Raw genomic sequence first — 20,701 nt, forward strand, 5'->3', positions numbered from 1 at the left:
GGTTGTCCTGTTTCCGTGGCTCCGCCCGAATTCCTTCACTATTTAGTGCGTTTGTCCTTTTTCTAGTTCTGTCTGAATCTACGATTCCAAAGTCCAGCCGCCAAGAAATTTCCCAGAAGTCTCAGCAAAAAAACAGTGTGCATCCATGCTCACTAGATCAGCGAATATAGACCACAATGCATTGCGTCTAAATGTGTTAGCCAACAAAATGTATTTTTTAATAAACCATCAACATTTTCATGTGGATCATAAATAATAAAACGTTAACATCAGTGAGATTTCAACTTTGACAAACAAACAAACACACACACAAACATACAAACACACACACAAACAAACAAACACACACACACAGACAAACACACACACACACGCAAACACACAAACAAACACACACACAAACAAACACACACACACAGACAAACACACACATGCAAACACACAAACAAACACACACACACAGACAAACACACACACACACACACACGCAAACACACAAACAAACACACATACAAACAAACAAACAAACACACAGATAAAAAAGACATGCTGCAGCTGATCACAGACTCCCAGAGGTCAAGCTTGCTTGAAGCCAAAGCATTGGAAAGAGAGGGAGGCGGGGCTTTCTCTGGTCACATGATTGCAAGAGGAGCATGCAGCCTCAAAAGACAAACTGGAATCCATCGTTGCTGTGACAACCTCTGACTGTATCAGAGAACTGAACTGAGGGAGTCTGATGCCCCCCATCCCAGAGAAAACCGTTTACGTCCGGCTCCAACCAACTGAGGTCAATTCAGTCGCCATTTTTTTGCCATTTGGACTCCGCTGTGTTGGAGCCAGACGAGGTTAGTAAGCACTTATCGTTCCAAGTGGTCTATGGCAACGTTTCTATGGCAACCATTGTCAGTCCAATTTTCAGATACAGTCAGTTTAACCAACCACATGTCTGTGTATGTCTGTGTGTGTCTGTGTGTGTCTGTGTGTGTCTGTGTGTGTCTGTGTGTGTCTGTGTGTGTCTGTGTGTGTCTGTGTGTGTCTGTGTAAGTCTGTGTGTGTCTGTGTATGTGTGTGTGGGTGTGTGTGTGTCTGTGTGTGTCTGTGTGTGTCTGTGTGTGTCTGTGTATGTCTGTGTATGTGTGTGTGTGTCTGTGTGTGTCTGTGTATGTCTGTGTGTGTCTGTGTGTGTCTGTGTGTGTCTGTGTATGTCTGTGTGTGTCTGTGTGTGTCTGTGTGTGTCTGTGTATGTGTGTGTGGGTGTGTGTGTGTCTGTGTGTGTCTGTGTGTGTCTGTGTATGTCTGTGTATGTGTGTGTGTGTCTGTGTGTGTCTGTGTATGTCTGTGTGTGTCTGTGTGTGTCTGTGTATGTCTGTGTATGTCTGTGTGTGTCTGTGTATGTCTGTGTGTGTCTGTGTATGTCTGTGTGTGTCTGTGTGTGTCTGTGTGTGTCTGTGTATGTCTGTGTGTGTCTGTGTGTGTCTGTGTGTGTCTGTGTATGTGTGTGTGGGTGTGTGTGTGTCTGTGTGTGTCTGTGTGTGTCTGTGTGTGTCTGTGTATGTCTGTGTATGTGTGTGTGTGTCTGTGTGTGTCTGTGTATGTCTGTGTGTGTCTGTGTGTGTCTGTGTGTGTCTGTGTATGTCTGTGTGTGTCTGTGTGTCTGTGTGTGTCTGTGTATGTGTGTGTGGGTGTGTGTGTGTCTGTGTGTGTCTGTGTGTGTCTGTGTGTGTCTGTGTATGTCTGTGTATGTGTGTGTGTGTCTGTGTGTGTCTGTGTATGTGTGTGTGTCTGTGTGTGTCTGTGTATGTCTGTGTGTCTGTGTGTGTCTGTGTGTGTCTGTGTGTGTCTGTGTGTGTCTGTGTGTGTCTGTGTGTGTCTGTGTGTGTCTGTGTGTGTCTGTGTTCAGCTACAGACTCAACCAAAAATTTTAGCAGAATTTGTCATTATACCTTTTTTTAAATTAATAATGAAATATTAATCTAAAAATAAAAAAGTGGAATTTTTCAGCACATTGTGTCGATAAAGGTTTCGTTTTCCTTGGCGATGGGAGATGTTGGTTGCTAAGTAACATGGAGAAGATAAAACACAAACGAATGGTCATCAGCCCCCAACAAAGATGTTATGGTTGTCATGGAGATGAAGCTGAGTCTGAAATCAAATGACATTTCATCTTCAAGCGTTTTTTGAATTGAACATTGTCCAATTCCCCCCCCCCCATGACCTGATGGATTGACCACATTCAGAGAAATGTGAGTCGGCGATGGCGGCCGGATGAGGATGCAGCAGAGAAGACCAGCAGCCAATCAGGAGGAAGCGCCGAGCTCGTTCATTGCAGAAATGGCAGAATGAGGGCGCAGCAGCGAGGGTCCGTGTTAGGCGCACAGAGAACACGTGTTAGGGAACGCCCTAGGGGGGTTACGGAAAGCCCCCCCCCCCCGGTGTTAGGGAACACCCCGGGGGATTTAGGGAACGCCCCCTGGTTAGCGACCAAAGCAGTCAAGACGCCGCCAGAGGGAATTGTTGCGTTATTAGAGGGGAGAGGGTCACCCCCCCCCCCCCACACTCAGCATCTACACAGACAGAAGATGATGGAGTCCACCATCAGGAACCCCCACCCCACCCCCTGCCATGGGCTGACTGCCATTATCTTCTGAGGATGCTACAAAGCAACAGAACGGTACCTGAGGGGGGGGCCGCTCATACACGCTCCAGGCTGTGGCGCGCTACTGTCGCCCCGCTGCTGTTTGCAATGAACGGGGGGGAGGGGGTGACAGAGAGAAAGTGTTTCAGTCCAAATATCAAGACGGATCAATGAAAACCAGACAACCACATGGGCGGGGCCTGCAGCGGAGATGCTGGTTACTAGCCAGGGGGCAGTGGGGGTGGGGCGTGAGATGGTCTGAGGAGCAGGGAGGTCTGAGGAGCAGCTCGTTGCTCCTTACAGAAATCACACGGCGTGTAAGGTTACCGATCGTTGGCGGCTTGGCGTGCTCCTTCCAGAGGCGGGGCTGAGGGAGCTCGAGGTGTCCAAATCGTCTGCAGACGACCAGGAAGACAAATCCTGACAGACGGAGAAGCGTTTTCAGGAGGAACACAACGTTTCAGCTCATTTTTTCACAGCCTCACACGTCACTATGGTAACAGTGGAAGTCACTGAAGACCGCCGGTGACCTTTGACCTCACAAACATGGTGGATTTGACACTGAACACAGCTTCCTCTCCTGTTACCATGGTGATGGAGACAGCAGAACAGCATCCTGACAGATGGATTTGGAACACGGGAGACCTGCTCACGATTCCATACATCTTCTGGATTCTGGTTCTGTTTTAAATGTGTGGGCGGAGCTCTACCTGCTGGCTGCTGGACATGTCCAGGGTCTTGGCCAGCTCCCGGAGGTCGTGGGTCACCTCTTTCAGAAGCACTTTGAGGCGGTTCCCGATCACATGGACCTTCTCCTTGGCCTCCGAGCAGCCGCTGCCCTGAGAGTGCAGCAGCAGCTGCAGGGACACGTCCTGCAGCGAGGACACCTTCAGCTGCGAGTCCAGGAGCTCCTGCCGGATTTGCTACAGAGATGTTCACACGTGAGTCCTCGGTTCCTCTGAGATGACTGACCTCCTTCAGAGCGGCGTTACCGTCAGGGCATCGTGGCGCTGCTGCAGACCGTCGGCGTCCTCGTCGGCGTCGATGGGAAGCGCCTGGTTCCTCCGGCGGTCGATGTTCTCCAACCACAGCAGGAGGCCGTGACTCATCTCATGGAAGTCCTGAGGAGGCAGGAGCCGCCTCAGCGTGTTTCAGAGCTGCAGCTCCCGGAGAAAGCGGTGTCTCACCTGACACTGCAGCAGCGCCTCCTGCAGGGAGGACCTCCACTCATCCAGGGACACTCCCAGCTGGTCCCAATGCTTGTTCAGGTCTTTCAGCCGGACCTGCAGCTGCTGGGAGTCCTGCAGGTCCGGCTGCAGGAAGTCGGGGCTGCACAGGTTAATGGAGAGAACGATGGGCTTCCGCTTGTCGTAAGCCTTCTGCAGCTCCTACACACAGAGGAAGGGTTAGAACCACAGCAGGAACCGACAGGACCTCCAGAGGAACCCCCACAAAAGAACCTCCACAAAGAAACCTCCATAGGAAACTCTAGAGGAACCTCCACAAACGAACTTCCAGAGGAACATCCAGAAGAACCTCCAAAGGAACCCCCAGAGGAACCTCCACAGGAACCTCCACAAAAGAACCTCCACAAAAGAACCTCAATATGAACCTCCAGAGGAACCTCCACAAAGGAACCTCCAGAGCAGGGGTGGCCAACCCTGGTCCTGAAGAGCCTCAGCCCCGCCTGTTTTCCAGCTCTCCCTGGACTGCTTGATGCTCATAACCTAAACCAGGTGTGTTCAGTCAATCAGGATGGGAAATCACTTGAGTCAGCAAATCAACAGCAAGCTGGTGGGGGAGAGCTGGAAAACAGGCAGGGTTGAGGCTCTTGAGGACCAGGGTTGGCCACTCCTGCTCTGGAGGAAAATCCACAAACGAACTTCCAGAGGAACCTCCAGAGGATCCTCCACAAAGGAACCTCCATAGGAACCTCCAGAGGAAACCCCAGAGGAACCTTTGGAGGAGCCCACAGGAGAACTTCCACAAAGGAAACTCCAGAGGAACCTCCACAAAGGAACCTCCATAGGAACCTCCATAGGTACACCTAGAGGAACCTCCATTAAAGAACCTACATAGGAACATCCACAGGGACCCCAAAGGAACATCCACAAAGGAACCTCCATAGGAACCTCCAGAAGAACCTTCAGAGGAACCCACAGAGGAACCTCCAGAGAAACTTCCACAAATGAACCACCAGAGGAACCTCCCCAAAGGAACGTCCAGAGGAAACCCCAGAGGAACCCCCAGAGGAACTTCCACAAAGAAACCTCCAGAGGAACCTCCCCAAAGGAACGTCCATAGGAAGCTCCAGAAGAACCTCTAGAGGAACCCCCAGAGGAATCTGTCATGATATGACGCAGATTCTGAATGACCCAAGTGCTGGAACCCGGAAGGAGACTCGGACAGGAGGTAAGTCTGAAGTAGATTTTAATTTGGCTGAAGATGAGTGTTGGCGTCTTCCCAGAAGGTGGAGCGTCAGCTGGCTGGAGGCGTCTTGACGAGGAGATCCAGGAGCGAAGCACGAGTGACCAGAGGACTGCGACCAGGTGAGTATCAGAGTGGATAATTCCTGAGGCAGATCGAGAGGGATAATTAAAGACATGAAACTTGGCAATAAACAGGAGCAAGGATAGGTCAGACTAAGCACCATGGGAGGAACAACGAACTGGCGTCGGCTGAAGATCCACAGACTCCTTAAGAAGGCTGCAGCAGTGATGAGGTGAGTGAGAACAGCTGGTCGCGTCAAAGGCAGAGAAGGTGGGGGAGGGGGAGAGTAACTGACAGGCCACCATGACAGTACCCCCCCCTCAACGACCGCCACCTGGCGGTCCAAGACGACGATCCGGATGGGCCCGGTAGAAGTCGTCAATGAGGGTATGGTCCAGAATCAGGGAACGGGAAATCCAAGAACGTTCTTCCGGACCATACCCCTCCCAATCCACCAGAAACTGCACACCCCGCCCACGGCGCCGAACATCCAGGATCTTGCTGACCGTAAAGGCGGGGGCGCCGTCGATGGTACGGGCGGGTGGCGGGGAAGTGGACGGCGGGCAAAGCGGACTCTCAGTGACTGGCTTGACCTGAGAAACGTGGAACGTGGGATGCACCTTAAGGGCTGCCGGGAGACGCAGCCTGACACAAGCGGGATTGACGACCCGGTCAATGGTGTAGGGCCCGATGAATTTGGGGGCCAATTTACGGGATGAGGCTTGGAGAGGAATGTTTTGGGCAGATAACCAAACCTTTTGGCCAGGCTGGTAACTGGGACTCACCCCCCTGTGGCGGTTGGCTATCTGGCAGTTGCTCTCCTTAGTGCGAAGGAGAGCCGCCCTGGTCTGCTGCCAGATGTTCCGACACCGTTGGAGGTGGAGCTGGACCGAGGGCACTGCCAGATCCAATTCCCGAGAAGGAAACAAAGGGGGTGAGTAACCCAAGGATGCCTCAAAAGGAGATATGCCAGTGGCGGTGGAAGAATGGGAATTGTGGGCATATTCCACCCACACCAGGTACTTGGACCAGTCAGCTTGATTCTGGGCTGCCAGACACCTGAGAGCCGCTTCCAGTTCTTGGTTCGCCCGTTCTGCCTGTCCATTAGATTGGGGGTGGTAGCCCGATGTGAGGCTCACGGTGGCTCCCAGGGCGGAACAGAAAGCCCTCCAAACTTGCGACGTAAACTGAGGTCCACGATCAGACACTATGTCGCTGGGAATTCCATGATGACGAAAAACATGATTTATGAGGACGTCGGCCGTTTCAGAGGCTGAAGGCAGCTGAGGCAGGGGAATAAACTGAGCGGCTTTGGAAAAACGATCAATAATAGTCAGGATTACCGTATGGCCTTGGGACGGTGGTAGTCCGGAGACGAAATCCACCGCTATGTGGGACCAGGGACGGCTGGGCGTGGACAGGGGTAGCAGATGTCCAGAGGGAGGCCGGTTGGAGGTTTTCGAGCGGGCACAGGTGGTACAGGCCGCAATATACTCCTTGACATCGCGCTCCATGGTGGGCCAAAAGAAACGACGCTTGAGTAGTCGGGAGGTACGGTAAACCCCTCCATGGCAGGCAATGCGGGATGTGTGTCCCCATGTGAGGACTTCAGATCTTAGGGCGTCTGGAACAAAGAGAGTGCCCGGAGGACAGGAGATGCCATCAGGAATCTCTCCTTGGGCCTGGAGTACCTTGCTCTCGACCTCCCAGGTAAGATTGCCGATAAAACATGAAGCAGGAAGTATAGGAGAGTCAGAGGTAGTCTCGGAGGTGTTGTATTTGCGAGATAGGGCATCAGGTTTGATGTTGCGGCTGCCAGGACGATAGGTGATTGTGAAATGGAATCGATCAAAAAACAAGCACCACCGGGCCTGACGGGAATTGAGTCGTTTGGCACTGCGAAGATAAGCCAGGTTCTTATGATCAGTTAATACTTGGAAAGGCTTTTCTGCTCCCTCCAGCCAGTGACGCCATTCTTCTAATGCCAATTTTATGGCCAAAAGTTCACGGTTCCCCACGTCATAATTTTGTTCGGCGGGACTTAGTTTCCGTGAAAAAAAAGCACAGGGCTTGAGTTTACCGGTGTCCTCGCGTTGTGATAAGACAGCTCCTACACCGGAGTCCGAGGCGTCCACCTCCACGATGAATTGTTTGGTAACATCGGGCTGAATCAGGATGGGAGCAGACACAAAAAGGGACTTGAGTTTTCTGAAGGCGGCATCAGCCTCCGGGTTCCAGGCGTAAACTTTGTTTATGGAGGTGAGTTGGGTGAGTGGGGCAGCTATACTGCTATAATTACGTATGAACCGGCGGTAGAAATTGGCAAACCCAAGGAACTGTTGCAGTTTTTTACGAGTTTGCGGTATCTCCCATTGAGTGACGGCCTCAATTTTAGCTGGATCAGGGCGGATATTGCCAGCCTCAATGATGTAGCCCAGAAAAGGGATGGAGGACACGTGAAACTCGCATTTCTCTGCTTTGACGTAAAGCTGATTTTCGAGCAACCTCTCAAGAACTAGACGGACGTGATGTTCATGTTGGGATTGATCGGTGGAAAAAACAAGAATATCGTCCAAATAAACAAAAACAAACCTATTAAGGAAATCCCTCAGGACGTCATTTACAAGTCGCTGAAAGACCGCAGGGGCGTTGGTAAGACCGAACGGCATAACAAGGTATTCATAATGCCCCAACGGGGTGTTAAACGCCGTTTTCCACTCATCTCCGTCACGCATGCGTACCAAGTGATAAGCGTTACGGAGGTCGAGTTTCGAGAAAATCTTAGCCTGTTGTACCGAGTCAAACACAGATTCGAGTAATGGTAGGGAATATTTGTCTTTGACCGTGATTTGATTGAGCTCGCGGAAGTCAATACATGGCCTGAGAGACTTATCCTTCTTCTCCACAAAGAAAAACCCTGCGCCGACAGGAGAAGAAGAGGGGCGGATATGACCCAAAGAGAGGGCTTCTTGTATATAGTTTTCCATGGCGCTTTTTTCGGGTCCCGATAGATTGTATAGCTTCCCCTTGGGAAGGGGAGCCCCATTTAACAGCTCGATGGAGCAATCATAGGGACGATGAGGGGGCAGAGCGCTAGCTTTGGATTTAGAAAAAACCGAACGAAGGTCGTGGTAACAGGAGGGGACTTTAGAAAGGTCGATATCCTTCCCTAGACCAGGGTCGGGACAATTAGTGATGGGCATGGCCGAGTGTAGGCAGTTGGCCATACAATAGGTGCTCCAGTTAACGACGCGAGGTGAAACCCAGTCAATATGCGGATTGTGTTTCTGGAGCCACGAGAAGCCAAGAATTATGGGTGTTTGAGGGCACTGAGTGACAAAAAACTGACAGTATTCACGATGATTACCGGAGGTCAGAATGAGAAAAGGACTGGTACGCTTAGTAATGCGAGTTAGTTGTTTTCCACCCAGCCCGGCCGCGTTGATAGGCGTGGAAAGGTCTTCGACTGAAAGCGAGAGGTCATGAACAAGACGTTGGTCTATTAAACTGTGCTCTGCACCAGAATCTACAAGTGCTTGGAGTTCAAATACTTGGCCTTTATTACTGACTTTGACAGGAACAAACAAGAACTTAGAGCTAGGTGCTGGTTCAGGATTTTCCCCCCGTGGCCTGTCAACTAACGGGGGGGTTCGAAAATTTAACCGGACGTTACATTGAGAGACAATGTGACCAGTCTGACCACAATAGTAGCATAATCCCTCATCACGACGTCTTTGTCTTTCTTCAGAGGAAAGCTTGGCGTGACCAATTTGCATGGGTTTGTCAAGATTGCAAGCAGCAGTATCACGGTTGGATGGTAGGGTAATCCTAACCGGGGAAACGAGAGTAGCTGAAGGCGGCGGAGGCTTACGCTTTTGTTCGGCGTGGCGTTCACGTAACCGGACATCGGACCTCAAGGAGGCGGCGACAAGGTCTTCAAAGGTGACCGCTTCTGGCTGTGAACATAGGTGGTTTTTAATGCGATCGTTCAACGATTGATAATAGATGCCTTTGAGTGCGGGATCCGGCCAACCTGCTTCAACCGCCAGAATGCGGAAGTCGATTAGATGGTCACTTACCGGGCGGTTACCTTGTTTGAGACTCAGTAACCGCCGGGTGGCTTCTTCCTGCTTTCTGGGTTGGTCAAACACTAGACGGAATTCCCCAATGAAGCGGTCGAAAGGTAGGTGTGTGATGGGATGGGTGGCTAGGAAAGCCTGAGCCCACTGAAGCGCCTTGCTGCGGAGTGAATTAACAATCAGAGATATGCGGCTGTGATCGGCCTGATAATACCTGGGGGCCTGTTGGAAGATTAGTTGGCATTGAAGCAGGAACCCTCCGCAGGTCTCAACGTTGCCGTAAAAAGGTTCCGGCTGTAGACGGACATTTTCCGGGACGAAGGCGGAAGAGGAAGTGGGGTTGTTGCCGGAACTAGGAATTTGGGCAGCGGCTGCAGGGGAAGAGGATTGACTGGTTAATTCAAACAGTTTCTGAGAGATGCTGTTGAGACGGCGAAATAGATCCTGCTGGGCTGTGGACATTTGAGTTAGAGCGTCCGCTTGACTACTCAGGAGGTTTCCTTGCAGGGCGATGGCGTGACGGAGCCCCACCGGGTCAGCTGGGTCAGAAGTTGGGCCAGTTCGTTCTGTCATGATATGACGCAGATTCTGAATGACCCAAGTGCTGGAACCCGGAAGGAGACTCGGACAGGAGGTAAGTCTGAAGTAGATTTTAATTTGGCTGAAGATGAGTGTTGGCGTCTTCCCAGAAGGTGGAGCGTCAGCTGGCTGGAGGCGTCTTGACGAGGAGATCCAGGAGCGAAGCACGAGTGACCAGAGGACTGCGACCAGGTGAGTATCAGAGTGGATAATTCCTGAGGCAGATCGAGAGGGATAATTAAAGACATGAAACTTGGCAATAAACAGGAGCAAGGATAGGTCAGACTAAGCACCATGGGAGGAACAACGAACTGGCGTCGGCTGAAGATCCACAGACTCCTTAAGAAGGCTGCAGCAGTGATGAGGTGAGTGAGAACAGCTGGTCGCGTCAAAGGCAGAGAAGGTGGGGGAGGGGGAGAGTAACTGACAGGCCACCATGACAGAACCTCCACAAAAGAACCTCCAGAGGAACCTTCAAAGGAACATCCAGAGAAACCTCCACAAATGAACCTCCCCAGAGGAACCTCCCCAAAGGAACGTCAAGAGAAAACCCCAGAGGAACCCCCAGAGGAACCTCCACAAAGAAACCTCCAGAGGAACCTTCAGAGGAACCTTCACAAAGGAACCTCCATAGGAACCTCCCCAAAGGAACATCCAGAGGAACCTCCACAAAGGAACCTCCAGAGGAACCTTCAGAGGAACCTTCACAAAGGAACCTCCATAGGAACCTCCACAGAGGAACCTCCAGAGGAACCTTCAGAGGAACCTTCACAAAGGAACCTCCATAGGAACCTCCATAGGAACCTCCAGAGGAATGTCCACCAACACTAATCAGACACTAGAATAGATGTAAACATGTGGACTCAAAGACTTTCAGACATGGAGGTGGGAGTGCGATGGTGTGGGGCTGAATGTTATCCTTCAGAGCAGCAGATCCACCTCTGAAGTTTCTGTAGGGTTCTGGTCAGTCTGGACTGAGACCTGAGGTTCAGTCTGATGACCTCAAACAGACGCTGAAGCTGAACTTCAGGAGAGAGGAGGAGCTTGGATCCACAGCAGAGGTTCTGTGGATGGGTTCTGGTTGTCTGAGCTCTCCTGGTTCTGAAGGTCCAGCAGACTGTGGAGGATCAGAATCACCTTCAGCTTCCTGATGTGATGCTGGATGGTCTGCATGTCCGAGGTGACCCCCTGCCCCCTCTGCTGCTGCAGGTCTGCTTCGGCCTCCTCCAGCCAGCTGCACACGCTGCAGAGGTCAGAGGTCAGCTGCTGCTGCTGCTGGCTGCTCCTCCCCTTGCTGAGGTCCTGAGCCTGAAGGAGCTCCCAGCGCTCGATCACTCCTGGAGGGGGTCAGAGACACACTGAGATCTGAGTCTAAAGGAGAGGCCTGTTAGCCTTAAAGGGGGGGTCTGTTAGCCTTGGGGGGGGGGGGGGGGGGTCTGTTAGTCTTAAAGGGGGAACTGTTAATCCTGGGGGGGGGTCTGTTAGTCTTAAAGGGGGAACTGTTAGTCCTGGGGGGTGTCTGTTGGTCTTAAAGGGGGGGGGTCTTTTAGCATTAAATCTGTTAGAACTGCTACTATGCACAATGACAATAAAGCAAATCTAAACTAATGTCTCAGTAATGGGGGGGGGTTCTGTTAGCCTTAAAGGGGGAACTGTTAGTCCTAAAGGGGGGGGGGGGGGGGGGGTTGGTCCTGGGGGGGGGGGTTTACCTGAAGCCTGCGACTCTGAGCTGCTGGGGTCCACCAGCCCCGACAGCACCTCCCCCTCCTCCTGCAGCTCCGAGCCCATCCTCTTAGCGGCATCGATGCGGCCGCGGCACTCCCCCAGCAGACGCATCTGTAGGGGGGGCAGGTTACCACTTTACAGAGTCAAACCAGTTGGAAGACATTGGGGGGGGGGACTCACGTAGCCTATGTAGGAGGGATCCTGCTCTGTTGGGGTGGGGTCCACTGCCTCCAGGGGGGGGGGTTCTCCTGTAGATCAGACAAAGTTCTTCAGACCAGCAGAAAACCACCAGTGGAGCAGAACCCAGTAGAGAAAGGGATTTTTCAGAACCAGCAGAACCAAACGGGTTAGCCAAATGAGGGGGGAGGAGGTAGGTTAAAGAGGGGGTGGGGGCTCAATTCCCTCCTGATTTCCAGATTCCAGCCAAAGGCCTGGGTTGGTGTTGGTGTAGGAATTGAGCCTGCCCCCCAGTGGCAGGGTAGCACAGGGGTCAGAACGGGCATGCTGGGTCGTACCCGTGCAGGACCGCAGGGTTTGCTCAGTTAGTCTAACAAAGGCCTCCAGGTTCTCTGCAACCTGAACATCTGCAAGAAACACGGCACAAGGTCAGCGGGAAGCCATGCCCCTGTACAGATACCACGCCCCCACCCGGCAACCAGGCCCCCGTACGGATTCCACGCCCCCATCCAGAAAACACGCCCCTGTACAGATACCACGCCCCCATCCAGCAGCCTCGCCCCTGTACATATATCACGCCCCCGCAGATCAACCAACACAGCTGTTAGAGGGTTACGTTACGCCCCCCCCATCAGCGTTCATATCCATCTGAACACATAACTCTAACACTTTGCTCATAGTCACAGGTAGGGGGGTTGCAGACATTCCACATTACTGTTGGGAGGGGGGGGGGGGGTTCTACAAATCTGTTCTGATCTCGGTTCCTCTGAGATCTGGGTGGGAGGCTCTCTGAGGAGGGGCATGTTGGCACAGCCCCCCCACTTGGAGCTTAGAGGGGAAGTCTCTGAGAACTCACCCGACAGCCCCGGCGGCGCCGGCTGCAGGAACTCCTCCTCGCTCTGCTGCTCCCGCAGCGCCCGGCCGGCGCTCTCCAGGCCGCGGCTCAGGTCGTAGTCGTGGTCCCATTCCAGTGGGATGGAGTCCACGCTCGCCGGCGTGTCTCTGCCAGAGTGCTCGGCCCGCAGTTGAGCCGCCAGCGAGGCTGAACGCCCCGATGAGGCCAGGGGGGACAGGAAGCCGTCCCCCGAACGCTCGTTCCACGGCACGCCGGAGAGATCTCCGGGCTCGTCCAGCTCCCGGTCCGAGAAGGAGGCGTCGGCGTCCTCGTCTGCAAGCTGACCAGGAGAAAGGTCGGTCCAGAGGAGCTCAGCACCGATCCAAGTTCTCTACCGGGGCCTTACCGGGAGGTGAATCAGCTTTTTGTAGTAGCGCTCCACACGACCAAACACCTCCTGACGATAACGCTGGAGCTCCTCCAGCTCCTCCTCAATCACAGCAGCATCCAGCGGCTCGCTCTTCTCGAGCAGCGCCCCGCCCTGCTGGAAGATGTGTTCCATCCTGGCTGTGGTCAGAGAGATCTCCTGCTGAAAGGACTGCAGCAGAGTCTGTGGTCAGACCTGAAGCCTTGGGTGGGCGGAGCCAAGCGGTCAGGAGTTTACCCGCAGCTGCCGGGTCTTAGCTTGAATGTCGCACTCGGAGAAGTGCTCGATGTTGGTGAGCTGCAGGTCCATCTCCGTCAGCCAGACCAGGATGGCGTCACGCGCCGTCTCAAAGTCCTCCCTCTGGCTGATGAAGTGCTGCGTGTTCGGAAAACAGCGCTTAGAAAGCAGCTTCACCTTCGGGGGCCTCACCTGCACGCCGGACGCACCTTCAGCCGTCGGACGATGACTGCCCCCCTCCTCTGCAGGTCGTCCCACCGCTGGTTGGCGCTGTTGGCCATCCCTCGCAGGCGGCAGGAGGAGTCGGTGCGGTTCTCTCTGGCCAGGCGGCGGTATTGCTTGTTGATGAGCTCCAGCTGGGGAAGTCCTTCATGGACCAGTCTCTGGAACCCCTGCAGACACCGCAGAGCACAGAGCCACGCCCCTTTAGCTCCATCACACCCAACAAAGGGGGAGCAGGGCCCTTCCGTGATAACGCAGCCAGGTTAGAAACTGAAGCGGATCGACATTCTGAATGATCAAGCTGCAGTGGATCGTCCACGCTGCGCAGACGTCTGCTCGCTGTTCGCAGGCGGAGCTTCATGAAAACCAAAAACATTTGCTTGTTTTCGTAGGTAGTGACTGAAACCTCAAAACCGGTCCATGAACCCGCCACCTTCACCCCTATCAGGGGTGACCCTTGGGGCTAGGCTGTCTGGGGCACACCCCCGTCCTGTTTCTGGATCCGTTTTTAAGGATCAGTTTCTGAATCCGTTTCAGGATCCATTTTTGGATCCGTTTCTGGATCAGTTTCCGGATCCGTTTCTGGATACATTTCTGGATCTGTTTTGGGATCCATTTCTGGATCAGTTTCAGGATCCGTTTCTTCATCCATTTCTGGATCAGTTTTTGGATCCGTTTCAGGATCAGTTTCTGGATCTGTTTTTAAGGGTCAGTCTCTGGCTCTCTTTTAGGATCCGTTTCGTGATCCATTTCTGGATCAGTTTTTGGATCTGTTTCAGGATCAGTTTCTGGATCCGTTTGTAAGGATCCGTATCTGGAACCGGTTTTAGATCAGTTTCTGGATCCGTTTTTAAGGATCAGTTTCTGGATCCGTTTCAGGATCCATTTTTGGATCAGTTTCTGGATCAGTTTCTGGATCTGTTTCGTGATCCATTTCTGGATCAGTTTTTGGATCTGTTTCAGGATCAGTTTCTGGATCAATTTTTAAGGATCCGTTTCTGGATCAGTTTCTGGATCCGTTTTTAAAGATCAGTTTCTGGATCCTTTCCGGATCCATTTTTGGATCCGTTTCTGAATCAGTTTCCGGATCCGTTTCTGGATCTGTTTTGGGATCCATTTCTGCATCAGTTTCAGGATCCGTTTCGTGATCCATTTCTGGATCATTTTTTGGATATGTTTCAGGATCAGTTTCTGGATCAGTTTTTAAGGATCCGTTTCTGGATCCGTTTTTATAGATCAGTTTCTGGATCCGTTTCAGGATCCATTTTTGGATCCGTTTCTGGATCAGTTTCTGGATACATTTCTGGATCTGTTTTGGGATCCATTTCTGGATCCGTTTCAGGATCCGTTTCGTGATCCATTTCTGGATCAGTTTTGGATCCGTTTTTAAGGGTCAGTTTCTGGATCCGTTTTTAAGGATCAGTTTCTGGATCCGCTTTTAAGGATCAGTTTCTGGATCCGTTTCAGGATCAATTTCTGGATCAGTTTCTGGATCTGTTCTTAATGATCAGTTTCTGGATCAGTTTCAGGATCAATTTCTGGACCCGCTTTTGGATCCGTTTTTAAGGATCCATTTCCGGATTCGTTTCTGGATCCATTTTTAAGGATCAGTCTCTGGCTCTGTTTCAGGATCCGTTTCGTGATTAATTTCTGGATCAGTTTTTGGATCTGTTTCAGGATCAGTGTCTGGATATGTTTCTGGATCAGTTTTTAAGGATCAGTTTCTGAATCCGTTTCAGGATCCATTTTTGGATCCATTTCTGGATCAGTTTCTGGATCCGTTTCTGGATACATTTCTGGATCAGTTTTTGGATCCGTTTCAGGATCAGTTTCTGGATACGTTTCTGGATCCGTTTTTAAGGATCAGTTTCTGGATTCGTTTTTAAGGATCAGTTTCTGGATCCGTTTCAGGATCAATTTCTGGATCTGTTTTTAAGGATCAGTTTCTGGATCCATTTCAGGATCAATTTCTGGATCAGTTTCTGGATTTGTTTTTAAGGATCAGTTTCTGGATCCGTTTCAGGATCTTTTTTGGATCAGTTTCAGGATCCATTAATGGATCTGTTTTTGGATCCATATCAGGATCAGTTTCTCAGACTGTCTCTGGTCACCAGAGACCTGCCGGTTTTAGGGTCGGCACGTTTCCTTGTCAGCTCCTCATTTGCACAAACCTCAAACTTCTTGAGCTCCTCCTTCGCTTCTGTGTACAGAACTCCTGAGGAGTTGGGCTGAGCAGCAGTCTCCTCATAAGGCGCCAGCCACTCCTCAAAACGAGTGAAGTCATCCAGAAACTTTTGCCACAAACGCCAGGTCTCCTCGATCCTGGAGGGATAGGGATGAGGAGTGTTCCAGCACGGTGGGAGTCAGTGCGGTAGAGAGAGAGCCTCACCGGAGCCTCCTCTCCAACGATGCGGCACAGATGCTCCTCCAGCGGCGGTCCAGGTTGCGAGTCGCCTGCTGGATGGAGTCGCACTCCGCATCGTTGGCACAGGCGTCGCAGTCGTGCAGCAGCACCTCGCACAGGTTCAGCACCGACGCCACCCCCGTGCTGTGTTTCTCGATGTCCCGCTGAAGCTCCTGACAGGGAAAAGAGGCGGGGCCACGGTCAGCACTCTGTGCGTTTGGGATGGATTTTAAGATTCTTTTAATGGTTTATAATTGTTTGATGGGCCTTCTGCAGTTAAAGGGTGAACCCCGCCGGACCCTCAGGTTCTCCACTCAGGCCTTTTAGCGGTTCCTCAGGTGACGCCTCGTTCTGCCATCACGGTCCTTGCCTGAGGAACGGCCTGCTGGAGAACCTCAGAGCCACAGAGACCATAGAGGTTCGAGGCTCAAGACCCACCTTTGTAATTTAGCTTTTAGATAATCTTATCTGCTTATTTATTATTAGTTTTACTATAAATTTTTATCTTTAATTCATTTTATTTTCTATTTTATGGTTTTATACACATCCTATTCATTTTATTTGAGCTTTCAAGATTCTAGCTCCAATGTTTTCTACAGATGCAATCTTTGCTTTGAGGATGTTGATAGAGGAGGTCAAAGGTCAGAGAAGGTGAGAGAGCGCTTATGTTATGAGTGGAACTGTGGTATCATATGAAGAAGTCTGGAGTGACAGAGAGCATCTTAGAGCAGTGCAGGACATGCATGAGGGCTGTAAGACAGTGGTGAGGTGAGCTGTAGGGGTGGCAGGAGTTCAACCAGCGACTGCATGAGAGCGGCTTGAGCCTCACCTGCTGCAGATCCAGCTTCCTCTGGATGTCCGTGAAGTCACAGGAGTCGTAGGAAATGGGTTTGGAGAGCTCGCTTTCGATGTGGGCCAGCCAGGACCGCAGGCTGCTCATGTTCCTGTCCAGCTGCTGCACGGCCACCAGGGTCTCCCTCAGCTTCTTCACTCTGGGGGGGGGGGGACACCGTCACAGACAGCTCCAGCAGGGGCAGCAGAAGTTCACATGGTCTGTCCTCACCGGGCTCCAATCAGGTCCAGCAGGTGCTGCCAGCGGTCGCCGACTTTGCCGAGTTTCTGCTGGATCTCGGCAGCTTTGTTCTGCTGGCTGGCCCTGGCCAGACGCTCCCCCAGATCATGGAGCTGCTGCTTGTTCTTCTCTGCTACCGAGATCTCCTCCTGGTAGTCCTGAGGGAAGAGCCCAGATCCCGGGTGAGTAAAGATCCCGTCAGAAAAAGGAAAGCTTCACGTGTGAAAGCAGAACCTTGTGGAGCCTGTCGATCATCTCCTCGATGCTGATGTCTCCGTTCTGGGACACCTTGCTCTCCATGTTGGTGAGCCACTCACACATGTCCTTGTACTTGTCTGCAAACACGGTCCACTCGTTCAGCCGCTTGCTGACCTGCTGCCGGCGCAGCGACAGCTGCACAGACAAAGCCGCGTCAGAGACGTCTCTGCTTCCTGTGCAGCTCCCATCCGCACAGGAAGCTCAGCTTCTCGCGAAGCGGAACTGAGCCAAACACAGGAAGTGGCTGGTGCTCAGTAGAAACGGTTGCTAAGCCAACGCAGACCCTCACCTGGAGGCGGGTTTCCTCCCACTGTCGATGCAGGAGCTCAATGCGCTCCTGCAAGACTGAGAGGTCCTCTGCACTGATGGACCAGGTCAGAGCCTCCTTCAGCAGAGTCAGGTGGTCCAGGTCTGCAGTCCAGCCTCCAGATGTTTTCTCTAGGTCCTGGGGGGAGGGGGGTTTCAACATCAGCCTGAGGCTCTACGGACGTTTGCAAAGTCATCAGAAGAAGCAGATTCTCATGTTTGATCACATCTCCAGCATTTTTATGAACTCAACAAATGCTAAGGGGTCTTCCCGCCGGGGGTCCGGGAGCCATCCGGACCAGAATCACCTGAACTGGCTCCTCTAGACGTGGAGGAGCAGCTGCTCCACTACGAGTTCTAATCACATGACGGAGCTCCGGCTCCTTAGGGAAAGCCAAGCCGCCCTAACCCCACCCACAGACCTGGTTCTCTGGGTCAGGATCCACAGACCTGGTTCTCTGGGTCAGGATCCACAGACCTGGTTCTCTGGGTCAGGATCCACAGACCTGGTTCTCTGGGTCAGGATCCACAGACCTGGTTCTCTGGGTCAGGATGCACAGACCTGGTTCTTTAGATCGTGATCCAAAGACCTGGTTCTCTGGGTCAGGATCCACAGACCTGGTTCTCTGGGTCAGGATGCACAGACCTGGTTCTTTAGATCGTGATCCACAGACCTGGTTCTTTAGATCGTGATCCACAGACCTGGTTCTCTGGGTCAGGATCCACAGACCTGGTTCTTTAGATCGTGATCCACAGACCTGGTTCTCTGGGTCAGGATCCACAGACCTGGTTCTTTAGATCGTGATCCACAGACCTGGTTCTCTGGGTCAGGATCCACAGACCTGTTTTTTTAGATCGTAATCCACAGACCTGGTTCTCTGGGTCAGGATCCAAAGACCTGGTTCTTTAGATCGTGATCCACAGACCTGGTTCTTTAGATCGCGATCCACAGACCTGGTTCTCTGGGTCAGGATCCACAGACCTGGTTTTTTAGATCGTAATCCACAGACCTGGTTCTTTAGATCGTGATCCACAGACCTGGTTCTCTGGGTCAGGATCCAAAGACCTGGTTCTTTAGATCGTGATCCACAGACCTGGTTCTCTGGGTCAGGATCCACAGACCTGGTTCTTTAGATCGTGATCCACAGACCTGGTTCTCTGGGTCAGGATCCACAGACCTGGTTCTTTAGATCGTGATCCACAGACCTGGTTCTCTGGGTCAGGATCCACAGACCTGGTTTTTTAGATCGTAATCCACAGACCTGGTTCTTTAGATCGTGATCCACAGACCTGGTTCTTTAGATCGTGATCCACAGACCTGGTCCTCTGGGTTTGGTTCTGGTTCTGGATCAAAGATCAGTAAACTGGGAGTTTGACTTCCTGCCTGAGCTGCTTCAGAGTGAACCAATCAGAAACCTGGCAGCGCGTCTGCTCCGCCTGCAGCTCCTCGTGGAGATCAGGGAGGGGCTGGGAGAGCTGCTTCTTGAAGGAGCGGAGTTTTTCCAGTGAAGTGGCGATCCCCGCCTCACACTTCTGCCAGTCCTGCACAAAGACACGTCAATGACGGCGGGCTGTGGGTGGGGCATCTGCCAGCTGCAAGGCGGGCTTACCTTCAGCACGCCGGCCAGCCGCCTCCTCTGGTCCTCCAGGCGGGAGCAGGCCTCCCTCCAGCGCTCCTGCACCTGGGTGAGCTGGGCCTGCAGCTCCGCCTCCGCCTGGCCGTCGGCTGACAGCAGCAGCTGGCGGCCGGCCTCCACCGTCAGGATGAAGCTGCCCCGCTGGCGCTGCAGCAGCTTCTCCTTCAGCTGACAAACAGGAGCTCAGGTGAGACGGCGCGGCAGCTCTGCAGGTTTCCATCAGGTCTAGGCGTACCTGGACGGCCTCCAGCCTGCAGCGGGCCTGCTGCAGGGGAACCCTGCCCCCCTCGGCCTCTGCGGGGGGGCACACGTCCTGCAGCCACCTGCTTAATTTCTCCAGCAGTTCCTTGTAGCGCTGCCACTGGCGGATCAGGCTGTCGATGATGCCCCGCCTCTGCTGGGCGCGCCGCACCACGCCCTGCCACTGGTTGCTGAGCAGCGCCAGCTTCACGCCAAACTCCTCCCTGCAGGATGGCAGCAGATGATTGACAGGAAACCAGCAGGGGGGAGAGCTGCTGCTGAGACGCTCACCTGTCCTCCACCTGTCCCTGCTCCAGCATCTGCTGTCCGTCACTGATGATGGAGTGGAGGATCTGCTGCCGGCTGAACATCTCAGCCTGGAAAAGCTGCAGGGAGAAGCGGGTCAGTCCAGAACCAAACCGGACCAGACGTTTCCCTCAGAGGGACCCGAACCTCGTGGGCTTTTTGCTGCTCCATTAGACTCAGAAAGTTCCCGGAGATTTCCACAGCCAGCTTGTCCTCCGTTTGGAGCAGGAAGTCCATCCAGGCTTCACATTTCTCCAGGAAGGTTTGCTGCTGCAGCAGGAACGCCTGAAGTTTGCTGCAGGGTCCAAACACAGGAGACCATGACGGTTCTGCCTCACAGCCAATCAAATGACAGCAGCACGGAGCCGCTCAGTACCTGAACCTCTCGGTGGTCTGAGTGGAGGCGGTGGTCCAGGTTCTGTTCAGGTTCTGCAGGCTCTTGATCTCTGCGTCGCTGAGCGGGAGCCGGTAGCCGAGCTCGTTCAGCCGCTCCAGCTCTGGCGCCGTGCTGCTGAACTGCAGCATGAGCTCCTGCGGGGCACGCACCATCAGCCGGGCTGGCCGTTCATCCCAGGTTACTCTGGGGGGAGGCACTGACCTTAAGCCCCTCCATGCGGCTCTGCGTGACGGACAGGCTGGTGCAGCCGTTGGGATCCTGCAGCCTCAAGTCCTCCTCTGCTTCCCTGATCCAGCAGCTCAGAGTCTCCAGCTGATCCTTGAAGGTCTGATAGTCCTGGACGCCAGTCTGAGCAGAGATGACCCCCACCACAGGAAAGACTCAGGTCTACTGACCACAGATCATCTCCACTGACGTTCAAAGGTTTACCTGCAGGGCGGTGAGCTGTCCACGGAGAGCCTGCTCCACCACGCGCAGACGCTGCCGCAGACACAGGTGGTCGGACTGCAGGGTGGAGGACGCTGACGTGTCCACCTGCTGCTTCAGCTGCTCCCCCAGAGTCTGCAGGACCTCCAGCGAGGCCTGAAGGGGAGCCTGGGACCGCAGCAGCTCCTGGGAGGAACCAGAGCTTCAGTGAGACCGGATCTCCTCACAGGAGAAGGTTCGTGCAGGTCT

At 53.1% G+C, this 20,701-nt stretch overlaps 1 protein-coding gene and 1 long non-coding RNA gene across 22 annotated transcripts in view; one reads left to right on the forward strand and one right to left on the reverse strand.

The window, feature by feature from the left end:
* The window catches only part of syne1b (spectrin repeat containing, nuclear envelope 1b), a 107,275-nt gene that overhangs the window by 1,990 nt on the left and 84,584 nt on the right, over window positions 1-20,701 (reverse strand). For 12 of the 21 annotated variants that reach the window (XM_078941269.1, XM_078941265.1, XM_078941273.1 and 9 more), the window contains 27 exons: window positions 20,456-20,638; window positions 20,228-20,374; window positions 20,006-20,160; window positions 19,777-19,924; window positions 19,615-19,709; window positions 19,319-19,547; window positions 19,057-19,251; window positions 18,863-18,988; window positions 17,430-17,585; window positions 17,117-17,275; window positions 16,874-17,040; window positions 16,640-16,802; window positions 15,796-15,983; window positions 15,578-15,728; window positions 13,394-13,576; window positions 13,185-13,322; window positions 12,927-13,118; window positions 12,542-12,860; window positions 12,024-12,092; window positions 11,689-11,756; window positions 11,493-11,619; window positions 10,921-11,120; window positions 3,823-4,023; window positions 3,628-3,756; window positions 3,346-3,558; window positions 2,963-3,055; window positions 2,676-2,734 (listed from right to left, as the gene is read on the reverse strand). In XM_078941269.1, the coding sequence (XP_078797395.1) occupies window positions 2,676-2,734; window positions 2,963-3,055; window positions 3,346-3,558; window positions 3,628-3,756; window positions 3,823-4,023; window positions 10,921-11,120; window positions 11,493-11,619; window positions 11,689-11,756; window positions 12,024-12,092; window positions 12,542-12,860; window positions 12,927-13,118; window positions 13,185-13,322; window positions 13,394-13,576; window positions 15,578-15,728; window positions 15,796-15,983; window positions 16,640-16,802; window positions 16,874-17,040; window positions 17,117-17,275; window positions 17,430-17,585; window positions 18,863-18,988; window positions 19,057-19,251; window positions 19,319-19,547; window positions 19,615-19,709; window positions 19,777-19,924; window positions 20,006-20,160; window positions 20,228-20,374; window positions 20,456-20,638 (4,253 nt within the window). The remainder of the gene's footprint in view (window positions 1-2,675; window positions 2,735-2,962; window positions 3,056-3,345; window positions 3,559-3,627; window positions 3,757-3,822; window positions 4,024-10,920; window positions 11,121-11,492; window positions 11,620-11,688; window positions 11,757-12,023; window positions 12,093-12,541; window positions 12,861-12,926; window positions 13,119-13,184; window positions 13,323-13,393; window positions 13,577-15,577; window positions 15,729-15,795; window positions 15,984-16,639; window positions 16,803-16,873; window positions 17,041-17,116; window positions 17,276-17,429; window positions 17,586-18,862; window positions 18,989-19,056; window positions 19,252-19,318; window positions 19,548-19,614; window positions 19,710-19,776; window positions 19,925-20,005; window positions 20,161-20,227; window positions 20,375-20,455; window positions 20,639-20,701) is intronic. The other 9 variants (XM_078941276.1, XM_078941275.1, XM_078941274.1 and 6 more) reach the window with 4 other exon arrangements.
* On the forward strand, window positions 4,979-5,357 carry LOC111946830 (uncharacterized). The gene is made up of 3 exons (XR_013653302.1): window positions 4,979-5,047; window positions 5,103-5,184; window positions 5,260-5,357. It is a non-coding gene; the product is annotated as an uncharacterized LOC111946830 (long non-coding RNA).

This window comes from Oryzias latipes, chromosome 22, assembly GCF_053564925.1.
Source record: "Oryzias latipes strain Hd-rR chromosome 22, Olatipes_Hd-rR_3.1".
Lineage (NCBI taxonomy): Eukaryota > Metazoa > Chordata > Actinopteri > Beloniformes > Adrianichthyidae > Oryzias > Oryzias latipes.